Below are 15,674 nucleotides of genomic sequence, written 5' to 3' on the forward strand. Positions count from 1 at the left end.
CTCTGTTAGGCCCAGGGTCAGGGCAGAGCCTGGCTCTGAGCATCCCATCGACACAGAGTCCCCCTGAGGGTCTGGCTGGGTATGGGGCTAGGAGTGGTGATGCCGAGCCAGGCCCCTCCCTCACCTGCTACAATGATCTGCACGATGTCACTGGGATATGACCACTTGGGCGGCTCCGATCTGGAGCAAGATCGGCAGCTGTAGACCCCTCCGTGTTCCCGTCTGGCGCTGGCGCTGGTGAATTCACCCGCGTCCCCAGCAGCATCCAGCTCCCAGATTTGGATTCCACCTTTATACAGAAATAACCACCTGGCCTCACACCGACACTGACAGCTGAGGGTGATGGCTCCCCCCGGGGCAATCACCCCGCTGGGGCTGACGGAGCTGGGGGGTCCGGGCACAGGAAGCTCTGCATTCACACACAAACAGGAGTGAGATGGGGAGTCACAAACCCCTCCCTGGGTGTCTGTAACCTGCCCTTAGCGCCCAGCCCCAGGGACAGCGCCGGGGTAACAGACACCTCACTGCATCTACAGGGAACCTGTGGGCTGGGTTCTGATCTCAGCCCCCCGGGGTCAATCCGGAGTCACCCCTGACTGCACTGGGGGCAGGGCTGGGTTCTGATCTCAGCTCCCCGGCATCAGTACAAGGAGGATGAACTGAGTTTGGGGTGAAGGTTCAGGGCTCAGCTCCTCTTTTCCCCTCCCCCCTCAACATTAAAGTTTCCCCAGCCCCAGATATACTCACGTCCCGACACCCCGCTCCACCCAACCAGCCAAGAGCCTGGAAAGGGAGACAGGTCGTTAGGGACCAGATCCCAGAGCGACTGGATCCTACACCCTGGTCTCAGATCCCCCTGTGACAAAGTGGGGGAATTTTCTTAGTGTTTTGCATGAATACTGTGTGTACCTCAGTTTCCCTGCGTGCTGCGTGTCATATGTAACAAGGTCGTGGGAGAGGGTTTGTTGGTGCAGAAGACCAGGTGTGACCTCGCCTAGGGGCCAGAACCCCAGACAACGGCCTGGAGATGGGGAACCCGAACAACTGGTGACCTGGAGGCCCAGCCCAGCTTGGCAGCCAGACGGTTCCAGCCAGAACAAAGGGCTGAGGAGGGAGGACCCAGGTCCCAGGTAAACAGGTCACCAAAGACAAAGGATGGAGGAGGGGCTGTTGGGGCACATAATATAGGATGATGGGCTGGAAGGAGGGGGCTGCTGGATGGGGGAAAGGAGCAGCCAGACCCCTCCTGGATTGGGGAGAGACCTAGATGTGATGTGCTATGTTGGGGGAGGCCAGGCCTGAGGCCCTGACAGTTTCCTGTGCTGTGTTCAGACGCTCAATAAACCCTCCTGTTCTACGCTGGCTGAGAGTTACTCCAGGCTAGAGAACAGGGTTGCCTTATTCCCTCTGGGAGTGGAGGCCCCGGGGGTCCAGAGCGAGTGGACTTGCTGAGGGGGCCCACGGCGAGAGACAGACGTGCTAAGGCTCAGAGAGGCGCTGTCAGGGTTTCCTCCCCACTCTGAACTTTCGGGTACAGATGTGGGGACCCACATAAAAGATCCCCTAAGCTTATTTCTAGCAGCTTAGGTTAAAAACTTGCCCAAGGCACAAATTCTTCCTTATCCTTGGACGGTATCGCTGCTGTTAGGGGGCTTATTCCTTCACCCTCTCACTTCCCTGGTCCTTCTCGCATGAACAGAGAGCAACAACACCCGAAGTCCGAAGGTGCAAACAATTCGATGTTTATTGGGGTGAACTTTTAGCAAGCATGATTCCAGTTTCCTTCCTCAGTGTCCCCCTTCCCAGCTCTGATACCACAGAGCCTTGCCTGTGTCCCTGTTCCTATTTCTGCCCCCCCCTTAGCAAAGCATGATTCCAGTTCCCCCAGTCCCTGTTCCCATTCCCCCCCACTTTACTTCCTGATTGACTGCAGACTATATAGTAAAACTTGAGTTCTGCGTAGCTATAATCTTAACCAATCTTTTTACTGAAATTTAACTAACCAATCCTGACACATTGTAACACGGTTATTTAACCAATTATATCCCACCACCTTAATTGGTTTACACCCAACAAAATTAATTATACAGCAGACAGAAACAATCACAGAACCAGACCGAGACCATGCAAATAAACATACAAAACAATACAGAAGTCAGGATTTCACAACTACATCTATACAGACATAAGGGTTTTCCAGCTGTGTCTATTGAGAAGTGAGTTCTTACCAGACAGAAAACTATCAAACTACGTTTCCTTTTACATCTTCTAAGCTCTTTCCTTTCTCTGGAGGTGATAGGAATATCAGGACAGGATTGTATTCCTAACAGCCCAATAGCACCTTATTTCAATGTGACTAGTTTGGGATGTGAGGAGGTGACCATACATTTCCCAGTTTATGGCTGCCTCTGCTGCTTAGCCGAAGGCCTTAGCCTAAGAACCAGGCCTCAAACTGTCCCTTACACATACAAAGAGTAATTTTGACTCTTTCTTTTATACCTCTATAACTAGCTAAGTGATAAGAATACATCTAAATTCTTAAAGTCTAGGCCTTTGCAGACAGGCCTGAATATCTATATCCTAACAGCTGCCACCACCAAGTGAGTTAGACAAAGATTCAGAAAAAGAACCACTTGGAGTTCCTGTTTCCCCAAAATATCCCCCCAAGCCCCTTCACCCCCTTTCCTGGGGAGGCTGGAGAATAATATATCAACCAAATAGGTAACTAAGGTGAGCACAGACCAGACCCTTGGGTTTTTAGGACACTAAAAACCAATCAGGTTCTTAAAAACAGAACTTTATTATAAAGAAAAAAGTAAAAGAAGCACCTCTGTAAAATCAGGATGGAAGATAATTTTACAGGGTAGTAAGAGTTAAAACACAGAGGATTCCCCCATAGGCAAAACTTTAAAGTTACAAAAAACAGGAATAAACCTTCCTGTTAGCATAGGGAAAATTCACAAGCTAAAACAAAAGATAACCTAACGCATTTCCTTGCTATTACTTACTTACAATTTGTAATCTTAGCTGCTTAGTTCAGGTCTGGCTTTAGGAGATGTATTTTCCCTGCCCTGATCCCTCGCTGTCCTGGAGAGAACAACAAAGAGAGACAAAACAAAAACCTCCCCCAGATTTGAAAGTATCTTCTCCCCTTACTGGTCCTTTTGGTCAGGTGCCAACCAGGTTATTTAAGCTTCTTAACCCCTTACAGGTAAAGGAGGGATTTTATGCTATCCTTAGCTGTATGTTCATGACAGGAGGCAGAGGGGCTTAACCCCCGAGAGAGATTGTGATCCTGAGAAGGGCTGTAGTACTGAAAGGGGAGCCAAGAGAGAGCACGAGTCCTGTGAGTCCATGACACCCCCCCATGGGCACATGCCCTGGTCTCAGATCCTCCTCCGATGGGCACACACCATGAGGATACATTTTCAGCCACATAACTATATACATGAAATTACAACCTATAACATCACTGTAACAACAATGCTCGGTGCATCATGAGCCTTCCGAAGACACCCGACATGACAAACTTTACACTAGATCCCACATAATCATATTATAAAGATGAACATGGGGGTGCAGGGTGTTCCCCAGAGGTACAGAGTGTCACAGGTGGAGACTATCAGGCTCAGGGGGGCTCTTTAAGCAGGAGTTAAGGGAAACCGAGGCAATGGGGAGACGGCTGATGTCTGAGCACCCAGGGGCAGGCAGACATGGGTCAGGCCAATCTGTGGGTCCGGAGGCTGCAGGGGCCAGGATTTCAGGGGTGGGGGGGAGCATCTCATGCAGGAGCCAGGATGGTGGAGCTGAGGGGACTTTTCCTCCACACATCACTGAACAGTCACAAAGCCTCATTCAATGGAAAACAGCCCCCACTCCCTACCCCTGCAGGGGGGATTCAGAACTGCCCCGCTCTGTGTCCTAGCCCCCGCACTGCTCCCAGCAAGTGGCGATTCCCACATCGCCCCAGAGGCAGGGCCTCAGGGTGGGGCCTGGGGCCCTTATGGGGAAGATACAAGCAGGGGATTAGCTGTGGGGTTCTCCCTGTGCCTACGTTGACCGGCCCGGGGCCCCGAGGAGGGAAACATCGGGGTCACAGGGTGATGCCCCCCCGATCTCTCATACGGGCACCGCCCAGGGATCACCTCCCCTTTGCTCCCCGCACACCGGCTCACAGGGATGGATCCCCCAGCACAGCGGGGAAGGGACGACCCCATGGGGGGATGTAAACAGCCGGCACCAATTAGTCACGGGCATCAGACCCTTCTGCAGTTTCACCCAGAGTCAGGGTGTGAACCCCGGTGTCCTGCCCAACTGACGCCCTTCCCCAGAGGGGCTGCAACCCAGCGCTGGGTGAGGGGTCCCTGTATAACCAGCCCCCATGCCCCACCCCATCTCCCCCAGGTGTTACACACATTCCCGGCAGAGGGGGGCTGTGAGGTGCCCAGGTTGGGCTGGTTTGTGGTTCTGTGTTTATTACTAATCTGGAGATTAACAGGAAGCAAAATAAAATAAACAGCCACCTCAGCGCATCCCCTCCCCCTCCCAGTGCTGAGCCCCCCACACCGGCCCCTACATGGGGGCCTAGGTGGGGCAGGGAGACAGCAGCTCGATGAGAAGGGGCAGCCATGGGGGGAGGGCAGTGTCCCCCCTAAATCTTCCCTAGAAGCAGAGTCTCGGGGCAGGTGCTGCAGGTGGGTGAGTCTGTTGCCCCGTGGGGGCCGGCGCCCCATGGCTGCAGGGGGCTCTCACTGTGGGGGCCCCCGGCTCACATTGATCGCGGCGTACATGCTGGTCTCAGCGGGCTCAGGGGCAGGGGCCGGGCCCCCCCGCTTGGCCTGGAGCGCCTGGCCGTCCAGTTCGGCGTAGGTGAGTCCGTCGGCGCCGGGGTCGGGCTCCTGGGGCTGGGAGGGGAGAGAGTCACCCATGTGTGTGTGTGTGAATCCACCAACACCCCAACACACACAGAGCACAGGGTACACACACGCACACACACACCTGGAGATCCCTTAAGCCCACCCCTCTCCCACCAGCCCGACCCCCACCCCAAGCCACTGAGTGTGCCAGAAAAGGCATGGGGGGGGTGAGGTGGGAGGAGGCTGCTGGGGCCCATGTGGGTCAGGGTTGGGGTCAGGCCCCATGGGGGAACAGGGGACACTTACCAGGGTCTGCGGCTCTTTCCCTTCATCCATGGAGGCGTCTGTGGAACAGAGACACCCGCTGAGCTGCACCCCCGGCCGGCCCAGAGCAGAACCCCACACCCAGCTCCGACCCCTTCGTCCAGCCAGGGGGGTCAGAGCCCAGCACAGCTATCCCCCACCCTACAGCATTTGCCAGGGTCATTAGCCCCATGTTACAGAGAGGAAAACTGAGGCACAAAGATGTCTGGGGAGTTACAGCGGGGGCGGGGGCCGGGAGTCAGAACGCCTGTGTTCTCACCCTGGCTCGGGAGGAGAGTTGGGAACTAGTGGTTAGAGCAGGGGGCTGGGAGCCAGGAGTGGGTGGGGAACCAGAGCGGGAAGGGAGGGTGGCCCCAGGGAGCTCCTGGGAGTCCAACACTCTCAGCTGACACCGGCTACCTCTGGGGCCCTGTCATGGAGTGGGGGGAAGTCAGGGCTCAGCACCCCTCTTCCTGCGCTTCACCGTGACTCTCAGCCAGCCAGTAAAACAGAAGGTTTATTAGATGACAGGAACACAGTCCCAAGCAGAGCGTGTAGGTACAACCAGGATTTCTCAGTTAAGTCCTTCCTGGGGGGGGTGAGGGGGGGTTAGGGAGCTTAGACCCCAGCTTGGGGTTCCCTGCATTTTACCACCCAGCCCAAAACTGAAAGCCAGAACTCCTCCAGCAGCTCTCTTCCCCCTCCCCCCAGCTCCTCCTCTCCTTTGTCCAGTCTCCTGGCCAAAAGGTGTCACTTCTCCCAACCCCCCTCCTGGCTCAGGTTACAGTTCAGGTAGCTTCCTTCAAGGGAAGCCCCCATCCCCAGTGTAACTCCCCTGCAACATTCCCAGGTCAAATCCACCCCGCTCCCTGTTGCATCACAGGTCCTCTCCTTAGTCCCGCCCAGCAGCAGCTGTAAATCAGACCCTGCCTCATATGGGTGGAGCCCCCACAAGCCCCGTCCCTCCCCAGGGGTCCTGCCCCACCCTGGTACCCCCTTGGGTGTGCTACTCACAGATGGGGTCTTGCTGAGCCGGTGCCTTTAATGCCCCCTTAGGGCTGGTGCTAAAAGACAAAATCCCTTTGTAAATGTCATATCCCCCGACCAGTGGGGAGATTCCCCAACACACCGAGAGAGCCCTCCCATCCTGCCTCACACTGAACCCAGTTCCCTAAACCCTCCTTGTCCCAACCACCAGACCGCACCCCACCCTGCTGTAACCACTAGACCCCACTCCCCTCCCTGAGCTGGGACAGAACCCAGGAGCCCTGTGACCCAGGCAGGTCGAGCAGGAGCAGGGAAAAGCCGGGTTCCTACCTGCTCGGTCTCGGTGCGGCTCCTTTTCCTGCAGAGGGACACAAACCAGAATCCCCCATGAGCCGATCGGGATCCCCCGGTCCCAGCACCCGGCCACTCACCCCCACAGGGCAGCAGGGATGGGGGACTCTGAGGGGGTCCCCTCTACTGCTGGTGCTGAGCCTGGATCCCGGCTGGGCTGGGCTGGACCAGCAGGGGGCAGCACAACACCAGAGCATGCGCCGGGGAGAGGGGCAGATTTCCTGTCCCCAGTCCTCCCTCGTTAATGACTCCTTATAACGAACCTGATCCAGGCTGGTCAGCTTCTCTGTCACCCCAGGTACCGGAGAAGCAAGGTGCCGGCAGCTCTTTATACAGGGACACCTCGCTCAGCGCTGAAATGCGGACACCTCTGGGGTGGGACAGCTGTGTGTACAGGGATTACACATGCAACAGCGCCCCCTGCTGAGCCCCCCTGCTCCTTGGCTTTCCCAGCACAGTCCCCCATCCCAGCCGTGACCCCATCCCGCCCTGCTTAGCGGCAGGTTTAACCCTTCCCTCGCTGGGTGGGGCACTCACTGGCTCGGGTTTTTCTGAAGCCGACGAAGGCCACGAGAAGGAGGAGGAGGAGGAGGAGGATGGCGGCTGCCGCGCTCACCCCGGCGATGATGGGGCTGGTCTGACCCAGATGTGCCGGCGATTCCGATCCACCTGGGAAACAGCAGCAGCCGTGAGCGCCGGGAGCGCCTCGTCTGTTCCCAGCCGGCACCCAAGGGGGTGGGACACCGCAGGGCGCAGGCAGCAGAAAATTCTATGGGGAGAATGTCGGGGGCCCCAGGGCATTAAGTGGGGTCAGAGCAAGATTTGGGGGATTTGTAGCACTAGGGGACAGGGCTGCAGGGGGTGGGCGGCTCAGTAGGGGCGCTCTCCCCCTCAGTCAGGGCTGGCCCCATTGCCCCAGTACAGCGCTAGGGGGCGCTGTCTGATCCAGCCTGGCCAACATTTTTAAGGCATTTCACCCCCTGCCTCATGGCCACACCGGCTCAGGCCAACGGGCCCATCTAGCCCGGTATCCCACCTCCCATGCTGGCTGCTCCTGGCTGCTTCTTGTGGAGCTCCAGGTCACCGCCCGCCTCCCCCCCCCATGGCCACTGATGGGCCCAGCTGCACCCATAGAAAGCCTCCGGCTGCCCCGTTAGCAGCGGGTTTGTGTCTGAGCGGGAGGCTTCTCTCCCCTCCCAAATCCGTCGGTGCGGGGGAGTCACTGCCCCTGAGAACAGCCTCTGTCCCTCCCCCTGGGCAACCACTGGGGGAAACTGCCCCATAATCTGTGACTCAATAGATTCCCCCCCAGCCCCAGTACCTGGCCCCACCCTGTCCGGCGCCGCTCCAGGCTGGGTCTGGTCAATTTCCCCTGCGGGAATAGAACCCGCGTCTGTCGGGGGAGGAGCTGAAACACCGACTCAGAGATCTCCCCCCACCCTCTGCGACCAGTGGTGGATCAGCCACTGGGCCTATGGAGCCCCAGCCACCGGGCGAGGAAGACGGGAGAAGCGGAGGGGGGTAGGGGGGCAGGGGAAGCCTTAACACTTCCGCTGCGGCCCCGGGACGGGAGGACTCTCACTACCTGCTGCAGTCTCAGGGCTGGGGGACTCTCACTCCCCATTGCACCCCAGGGCCGGTGCGTGGGGACAGACCTTCTCCGGTCTTGGGGCCACAGTGGGGAGGGGGGCAGAAAGTAGCAAATGAGTTGCAGGGCTGCAGTGGGGGGATGGACTAGGACAGGACTGTGGGTGGAATAGGGGAGGGGTCCCAGGGAAGGGGCAGAAAGGGGTGGAGCCGTGGGTGGGGTCGCAGGCGGAGGAGGCAGAAGAGGAGAGGGACCACAGGTGGGAGGGGTGGGGAGGGATCCCCCTTGCTCTGGCCCAGGGCCCCAGGAAACCTTAATCCACCTCAGCCCATGACTCAGCATCGATCATTACTGTCAGTCCCGGGGAGGGGGGTTTGTGGCTGGGGACGGTGCCGGCTCGGCAGCCCCTGGGCCCTGACTCCTCTGTGCATCCCCAGTGTGGGGGCAGCTGGGGGAGTATCCCCTGGGAAAGGTCCCCCCAATTCTGCAGCTCCCCCTGGGGGCAGGGATCCCCCCTCCCTGAGCCCTGAACCTCCAGGAGCTGCTGCTCCCCCCTAGCTGGGGAACCCCCCAGTGACACTGTCCCCACTCCCTGTCCAGGCCAGTCCTAGGGCTCTGGGCAGACCCTGGCTGTGAGCATCCCATCAGGTGCCGACCTTCTGGGGGTCCGGCTGGGAGCGGAGATGCCGAGTTGGGCCCCTCACCTGCTACCACCAGCTCCACGGGGACGCTGGGCTGCGAGGAGACGAAGGGCTGTGATTGGAGCCGGTAGCTGCAGCTGTAGCTCCCTTCGTGCGGCCGGCCCACGGTGGGGATGCAGAACTCGGCCCCGGCCCCGTCCCCAGCAGGGTCCATGTGTCGCTGCGGGTTCAGGTCTCCAGCCTTGTGCAGGAAGAACCTCACGTCCCAGCGCTGCCCCTGACACCGGATGGTGACGTCTGCCCCTGGGGCGGTGACCCCAGTGGGAATCAGAGAGATGGACGGTCTGGGTAAGCTGGGATCTGCGCACAGGAGACAGGCTGTGAGAGCCAGATCTGGTCACCCACCCAGCCCCGGCCTGCAGCTGCAGAGGAGAAGAGTGAGGGTGGATTTGATAGCAGCCTTCAACAACCAGAAGTGGGGTTCCAAAGGGGATGGAGCTCGGCTGTTCTCAGTGGGGGCAGATGACAGAACAAGGAGCAATGGTCTCAAGTTGCAGTGCGGGAGGTCTACGTTGGATATTAAGAAAAACTATTTCACTAGGAGGGTGGTGAAGCACTGGAATAGGTTCCCTAGGGAGGTGGTGGAATCTCCATCAATAGAGGTTTTTAAGGCCCGGATTGACAAGCCCTGGCTGGGATGATTTAGTTGGGGTTGGTCCTGCTTTGAGCAGGGGGTTGGACTAGAACCTCCTGAGATCTCTTCCAACCCTAATCTTCTGTGTTTCCCCAGCCAGCCCCAGACACAGGCAGATCCAAGGCCCCCCCAGCAGAGATTCTCTCCCAGATCCCAGAATCCCCCTGACTCTAGGAGGGGAGTAGAGTCTAGTGGGGAGACCAGGGAGGATGGGGGCCAGGACTCCTGGGTTCTGTGCAGCACCACCACTGACTTGTAGGGGACTGTGCAAGTCTCTACTATACACTGAGGTTTATAACCTTCAGCTCCGCCAATCACCCCCTAACTGATGTGTTGTCTGGGAAAGGCCCCCCTGCTCTGCAGCTCCCCCTCTGGGCAGGGATCCCCCCTTCCTCTGACCCATATCTCCAGTGGCTGCTGCTCCCCCCTGGCTGGGGAACTCCCCCAGTGACTCCGTCCCCACTCCCCGGCTGGGCGTCCCCTCTGCTGGTCCCAGGGATCAGGGCAGAGCCTGGCTCTGAGCATCCTATCGGTGCAGAGACCCCGTGAGGGTCTAGCTGAGTGTGGGGCTGGGAGCCGGGACACTGAGCCAGGCCCCGCACCTGCTACAATGATCTCGACGGGGTCGCTGCGATACGACCAGCGACTCTGATCCGTTATGGAGCGATATTCACAGGTGTAATTCCCTCCATCTTTCCGGCTGACATTGGCGATGGGAAATTCAGCCACTGTCCCATCAGGCACCGACCGCACCTGCCGGTTCGGGTGTCCAGCTTTACGCAGAAAGAACTCCATGGATCGTTGCCGACCCTCACACCGGATGGTGACGTTTCCCCCGAGCGCCATCACCCTGCTGGGGCTCACCGAGATGGTGGGTTTGAGAAATTCACGCCCTGCTTTCGACAAGAGACAGGAGTTAAACAGAGGAGACACAGCCCCCGCCTCCCCCCACCCCAATTCAGTCCATCCGTCATTCGGCCTCTCTAGGAGTCTGTCCCCTACCAGGGTTGGCACTGCCTGCCCATGGGGCTCGGGGGCAGGGGGATGACCCAGACGTCGCTCAGGACCCGGCTGCATGAGAGATCACCTGCCCCCCCCCCCCCCCCCCCCCGGCCCCACCTGAGGCCAGCCAGGGAGCCTGACCAGTGGGCCCCCTGCAGCTCTGCCCCCCACCCCGGAGTTGGAAATAGAGTCTATGACCGGCGGAAGTCACACAAGACCCACCTTTCCCCAGGCCTTGGGAACGGGGGGGGGAGGGACTTTGAGTGCAGGGGAGGGCGCTGTTGGGGGTGGATCTGGGGGCGGATCTGGGGGGTTCTCCCCACAGCTGCACTGACCGGGAACGTTTCAGTTACCCCGGAGCCCCGGGCAAGCAAGACGGGGGAAGCCCCAGCACCCCGATCCTGGTGCCCCACAGAAGCACGGGGGCCGGGGGGGCAGGGGAAGCCTTAGCACCAGGACCTCCGCTGCGGCCCCTGACGGGAAGAGCTCTTGCTACCCGCTGCACCCCGGGTCTGAGGTGCGGGGACAGAGCTCCTCCGGTCTTGGGGCCGCAGTGGGTGGAGGCAGAAAGTAGCAAATAAGTTGTGGGGCTGTAGTGGGGGGACGGAATGGGGTGGGGCCATGGGTGGAATGGGGCAGTGCCCCGGGGAAGAGGCAGAAAGGGGTGGGGCTATGCGTGGAATGGGGCGGGGCCCCGGGGAACGGGCAGAAAGGGGTGGAGTCATAGGCGAGGCCGCAGGCTGAGGAGGCAGAACAGGAGAGGGACGCAGGTGGAAGGGGGAGAGGGATCCCCCTTGCTCTGGACCAGGGTCCCAGGAAACCTTAATCCACCTCTGCCCGTGACTCAGCATCGATCGTTACTGTCAGTCCCGGGGTGGGGGGTTTGTGGCTGGGGACGGTGCCGGCTCGGCAGCCCCTGGGCCCTGACTCCTCTGTGAGTCCCCAGTGCAAGGGCAGCTGGGGGACCATCCCCTGGGAAAGGCCCCTGCTCTGCAGTTCCCCCCAGGGGCAAATCCAGGGGCCCCCCCAGCAGATTCTCTCCCAGATCCCAGAGTCCCCCTGATGGAGAATCCGGGCCCTGTGAACTGGGCTCCCAGCCCCACAGACACAGAGCCACGGCTGATAGTTCTTGGGGTCCTCACATGCTGTCGTGGTCCCTGCCTCATTCCGCCCACCCCACCCCCCACCCTGAGTACAGAGCGACTCACGGGCTGGTTGGTGGTGCCCGGCACTGCAGGGCCTGAGCCCCACACAGCCTGGCTGGGGAACCCCCCAGTGACTCCGTCCCCGCTCCCCGGCCGGGCGTCCCCTCTGTGGGGTCAGGGCTCAGGACAGAGCCTGGTTCTGAGCGTCCCATTGGCACCGAGCCCCCGTGAGGGTCTGGCTGGGGGTGGGGCTGGGAACGGGGACACCGAGCCGGGCTCCTCACCTCTCACCACCAGCTCCACGGGGTCGCTGGGGTACGACACAGCGAATGGCTCTGATCTGCTGTGATAGGAGCAGCTGTAGCTCCCGCCGTCCTCCCGGCGCACGTTGCTGATGGGAAACACAGCCTCAAACCTGTCCGAATCCACAGGTGGGAAATGGCGGCCCTCTTTATTCAGCACGAACCGCACGCCCCGGCGCTGCCCCCGACACCAGACGCTCACGGCTCCCCCAACGGTGACCCCCCCGCTGGGGCTGAGGGAGATGGAGGGTTTGGGGTAGCTGACCTCTGCAGTGGGAGGGAGACAGGCCATGAGACATAGGCCCTGTCACTCAGCAGAGGGGCAGAGATCCAGGGCACCAAAGAACCACGGGGACGAGTGTGACGAAGTGGGGGGTTTTCTTGTTTTCTGTAGAGTTTCAATGGTTTGCATGCGGAGGGGGTGGGACTCAGTTTCCCTGGGTGTTACTGGTTTAACGAGGTGAGGGGAGAGGGAGTGTGTTTTGCAGAGGACCAGAGAGAGGACTTGGGGACCGAGCCGATGGCTGGGAGGATGGATACTCCAGCGACCGGTGACCTGGCAGCCTGGTGACCCAGAGGCCCAGCTGAGGAGACGCAGCCGGTTCTGGCCAGTGGGCGGACAATGGGCTGCAGAGTGAGGACCCAGTGACCTAACCAACCGATTCCAGCCAGAGGACAGAAGCGAGGAGAGGAGACCCCGGTTTACCACACTGTTTACCTGGAGAGAAGACAATGGACAGAGGCGGGGCCTGGGCCCGGTGATATCAGATGCCCAGCTGGGAGCAGGGGGGCTCTGGGCTGGAGAGGGGGATCAGGCAGAACCCACCTGGATGCAGGGAGACTGGGGTGTGCTGGGCTGAGGGACGCCAGGCCTGAGGCCCTGAGAGTTTCCTGTGCTGTGTTCAACTCTCAATAAACCCTCCTGTTTTACGCTGGCTGAGAGTCACTCTGGGCTAGAGAACAGGGTTGCATCAACCCCTTTGGGGGTGGAGGCCCCAGGGGTCCAGAGCAAGTGGACTCCCTGAGGGGGCCCACGGCGAGAAACAGGTGTGCTAGGGCTCCGAGAGGTGCAGCTCCAGGAGGTGGAGGGGCCTGACCCCGAAAAAGAGTGGACCCCCGAGAAGGGCTGTCTCACTGAAAGGGGCACCCCCCCACGGACCGCACGGGGCCAAGCGTAGGCACAATCTGTGAGTCTGTGACGAGATATCCCCCCTCCACCCAACCCTCACTGGTTGGGCTGGACATCCCATCTGCTGGGCACCAGGGCTCACAAAGACCCCCTGGGGGTCTGGCTGAGTGTGGGGCTGGGAGCCAAGATGCCAGACTGGGCTCCTCACCTGCTACAATGATCTGCACAGGGTCACTGGGCTCCGAGTAGGCAGCTGGTCCTGTTCTGTGGCTATAACGACAGGTGTAGTTTCCGCCCTGTTCCCGTCTGGCGCTGGTGATGGGAAATTCAGCCTCAGAGCCAGCAGGGTCTGTGTAAGTCAGATGGTTCTCATCTTCATCCTTGTAGAGGAGGAACCTCATGCCCAGGTGCTGATGCCGACACCGGATGGTGACGTTTCCCCCCACAGGGATCACCCCACCGGGGCTGACGGAGATGGAGGGTTTGGGGTAGGACCCTTCTGGATTCACAAACAAACAGGCAGTAAGTGGGGGTGACACAAATCGTGTCCATCTGATTCAACCCTCTGCCCATCTGTCGCTCCAGCATTTTTTCCCCGCCCCTCCCTGGGGTGCAGGCTCGGCCCCGCGGCTCACAGCCAGGGTGAGACACAGGACAGGGAGAGGAGATTTCCAATCTCAGATTCCTTTAGTTATCCAGGGTCAATTCAGCCCTGCCCCCGCTGCAGTCAGGGATGACTCCAGATTGACCCCAAAGAGATGTGATCAGAACCTGTCCCTGCCCCCAGTGCACTCAGGGGCGACTCTGGATTGTGCCTGGGGAACTGAGATCAGAACCCAACCCTGCCCCCATCACAGTCAGGCGGTGAATTGGGATCTACCCTGGGGGGTTCCTGGTCCAAATTTGGCTCATTTGAGCAAGTGGATCCCAGGACAGGACCCCCAAGAAAACATGTTTACAAAATCCCCTAGTTGTTCTAATAGGTTCCCATCCCTGTAATGAGTGGGGCGAGGTCCCAGTCCCTACCTCTGGGTGTGGGAGGGAGCACATGTCTGACAGGATCATCCCTCTGGGGGATTGGCGCCCCTCACCCACATCCCTTCTCCTTAATGCGGAAATTCCCCCAGCTGCCCCATTCCCCACAGATACTCACGTCCCAACTCCCGGCTCCGCCCGGCCAGCCAGAAGCCTGGAGAGGAGACGGCTCGTTAGAGAGCAGATCCCAGAGCAACTGGATCCTACACCCTGGTCTCAGATCCTCCCCCACACCCCCCCCCACCCCCCATGGACACACACCCTGGTCTCAGATCTCCCACACACACACACAATTGGCTGTCTCCAATACTCACTTAGGAGGAGGACGAGAGCAGACTCACTTATGAGAGCAGACGCCATGACGGGGCAGTGGGGGGCCCCTTAGCGCTGCCACCAACACCCCGGTGCCCAGCTCCACCGAGCCTGAGGCCCGAGTGCGAGCGGAATGAGGAACTGCGCTGGGGGCTGCAGCCCCAGGAAGCCCATGATGCGCTCGGCCCCTTTCTTCATATGGTTTCTCTGCAATTTCCAGACCAAATCTACTGCGGTCAGAGCAATACCAGCTCCCTGCAATGCCGAGCAAACCACATCCCCTCCTGCAGCTGCCTGGTCCCCTCCCCCCACCATCACCTCCCAGCCCCACATGGGAGCTGCCCAGTTCAGGGACCAGCTGGGAACAGGGGGAATCTCAGGAGGCGTCAAGAGGTGCCCAGGCTCAGGCTGTCCTGACCTTTTCCAACAGGCCCGTCTAGCCTCCCTGGAGCAGCAGCTCAGAGCAGAGGAGGGCTCCCACTACACACACACACAGTGCCCCCCACAGAGCGACCCTCTCCCATGGAGCAGGGCAGAGATTCCTTCCTGACCCGGCTGGGCCCAGTGCCCACCATGGAGCATGAGGGTGGAAGGGCCTGGACAACCTCCTTCTCAGGTAGTGTCGCTGCAGACACTATTCTTAGCCAAGTGATGTGGCAGAGAGACAGAAGACGGGGGTGGGGATTGTGGTTTCTAGCCCCCATGAGTGGGGGAGGGAGGGATAAATGTAGATCCTGAGTTGTTAAAGGAGCAGCGGATAAATCCATGAAAGGGGAAGTCTGCCCAGAGCTGGCGCTCGCTTCCTGTTTCTGCTACTGCCAGTGAAATTGCGTAAACCTGATGCCCGGCACCTACCCTGTTATATACCCTGGCTCTGGTGGGGGTGAGGGGGCAATGATTGGGGGGCATGGATGGCTGGGAGCCAGGACTCCTGGGTTCTCTCCCTGGCTCTGGTTGGGGGGTGGAGTCTGGTGCTTAGAGAAAAGGACACAGATTATAGCCAGCCCCCTAGAAGTGAAAGGCCCCGTGTCCCATCCCCGGGGCAGTGGATCTGCGCAGCTCAGGGCTCTGGGCAGAGCTCACAGGAGTCGACGCCTGAGCCGAGTTTCCCTCTCTGACCTCAGGATGCTGCGAAAGGGACATGAGGGGAGGGGGTGTGATGGGTTCTGTCACCGAGTGTGGGGGGACACAAGGCCCTGCACCCCCGGCTTCCTGCGATTCACCATGACTCTCAGCCAGCCAGTAAAGCAGAAGGTTTATTTAGACGACAGGAACACAGTCCAAGACAGGTCTTGCAGGCACAGACAACAGGACCCCCCCAGTTAGGTC

General features: G+C 59.6%; 2 protein-coding genes across 2 annotated transcripts; both read right to left on the reverse strand.

Moving 5' to 3' along the window:
- Window positions 1-1,731: 1,731 nt before the first annotated feature.
- On the reverse strand, window positions 1,732-9,740 carry LOC101945259 (leukocyte immunoglobulin-like receptor subfamily B member 2). Its single transcript, XM_065570934.1, has 6 exons — window positions 8,790-9,740; window positions 7,035-7,166; window positions 6,477-6,504; window positions 6,174-6,223; window positions 5,163-5,200; window positions 1,732-4,904 (listed from the first exon to the last, which is right to left on the reverse strand). Exons 1-6 carry the CDS (start codon window positions 8,938-8,940, stop codon window positions 4,749-4,751), a joined length of 555 nt encoding a protein of 184 aa, XP_065427006.1. The 5' UTR covers window positions 8,941-9,740; the 3' UTR covers window positions 1,732-4,748.
- LOC122173204 (immunoglobulin superfamily member 1-like) lies at window positions 9,054-14,570 on the reverse strand. The gene is made up of 6 exons (XM_065570947.1): window positions 14,348-14,570; window positions 14,152-14,187; window positions 13,207-13,497; window positions 11,852-12,136; window positions 10,023-10,313; window positions 9,054-9,148 (listed from the first exon to the last, which is right to left on the reverse strand). Exons 1-6 carry the CDS (start codon window positions 14,391-14,393, stop codon window positions 9,054-9,056), a joined length of 1,044 nt encoding a protein of 347 aa, XP_065427019.1. The 5' UTR covers window positions 14,394-14,570.
- Window positions 14,571-15,674: the final 1,104 nt, after the last annotated feature.

The sequence above is a fragment of the Chrysemys picta genome, chromosome 17, assembly GCF_011386835.1.
Source record: "Chrysemys picta bellii isolate R12L10 chromosome 17, ASM1138683v2, whole genome shotgun sequence".
In the NCBI taxonomy this organism is placed as follows: domain Eukaryota; kingdom Metazoa; phylum Chordata; order Testudines; family Emydidae; genus Chrysemys; species Chrysemys picta.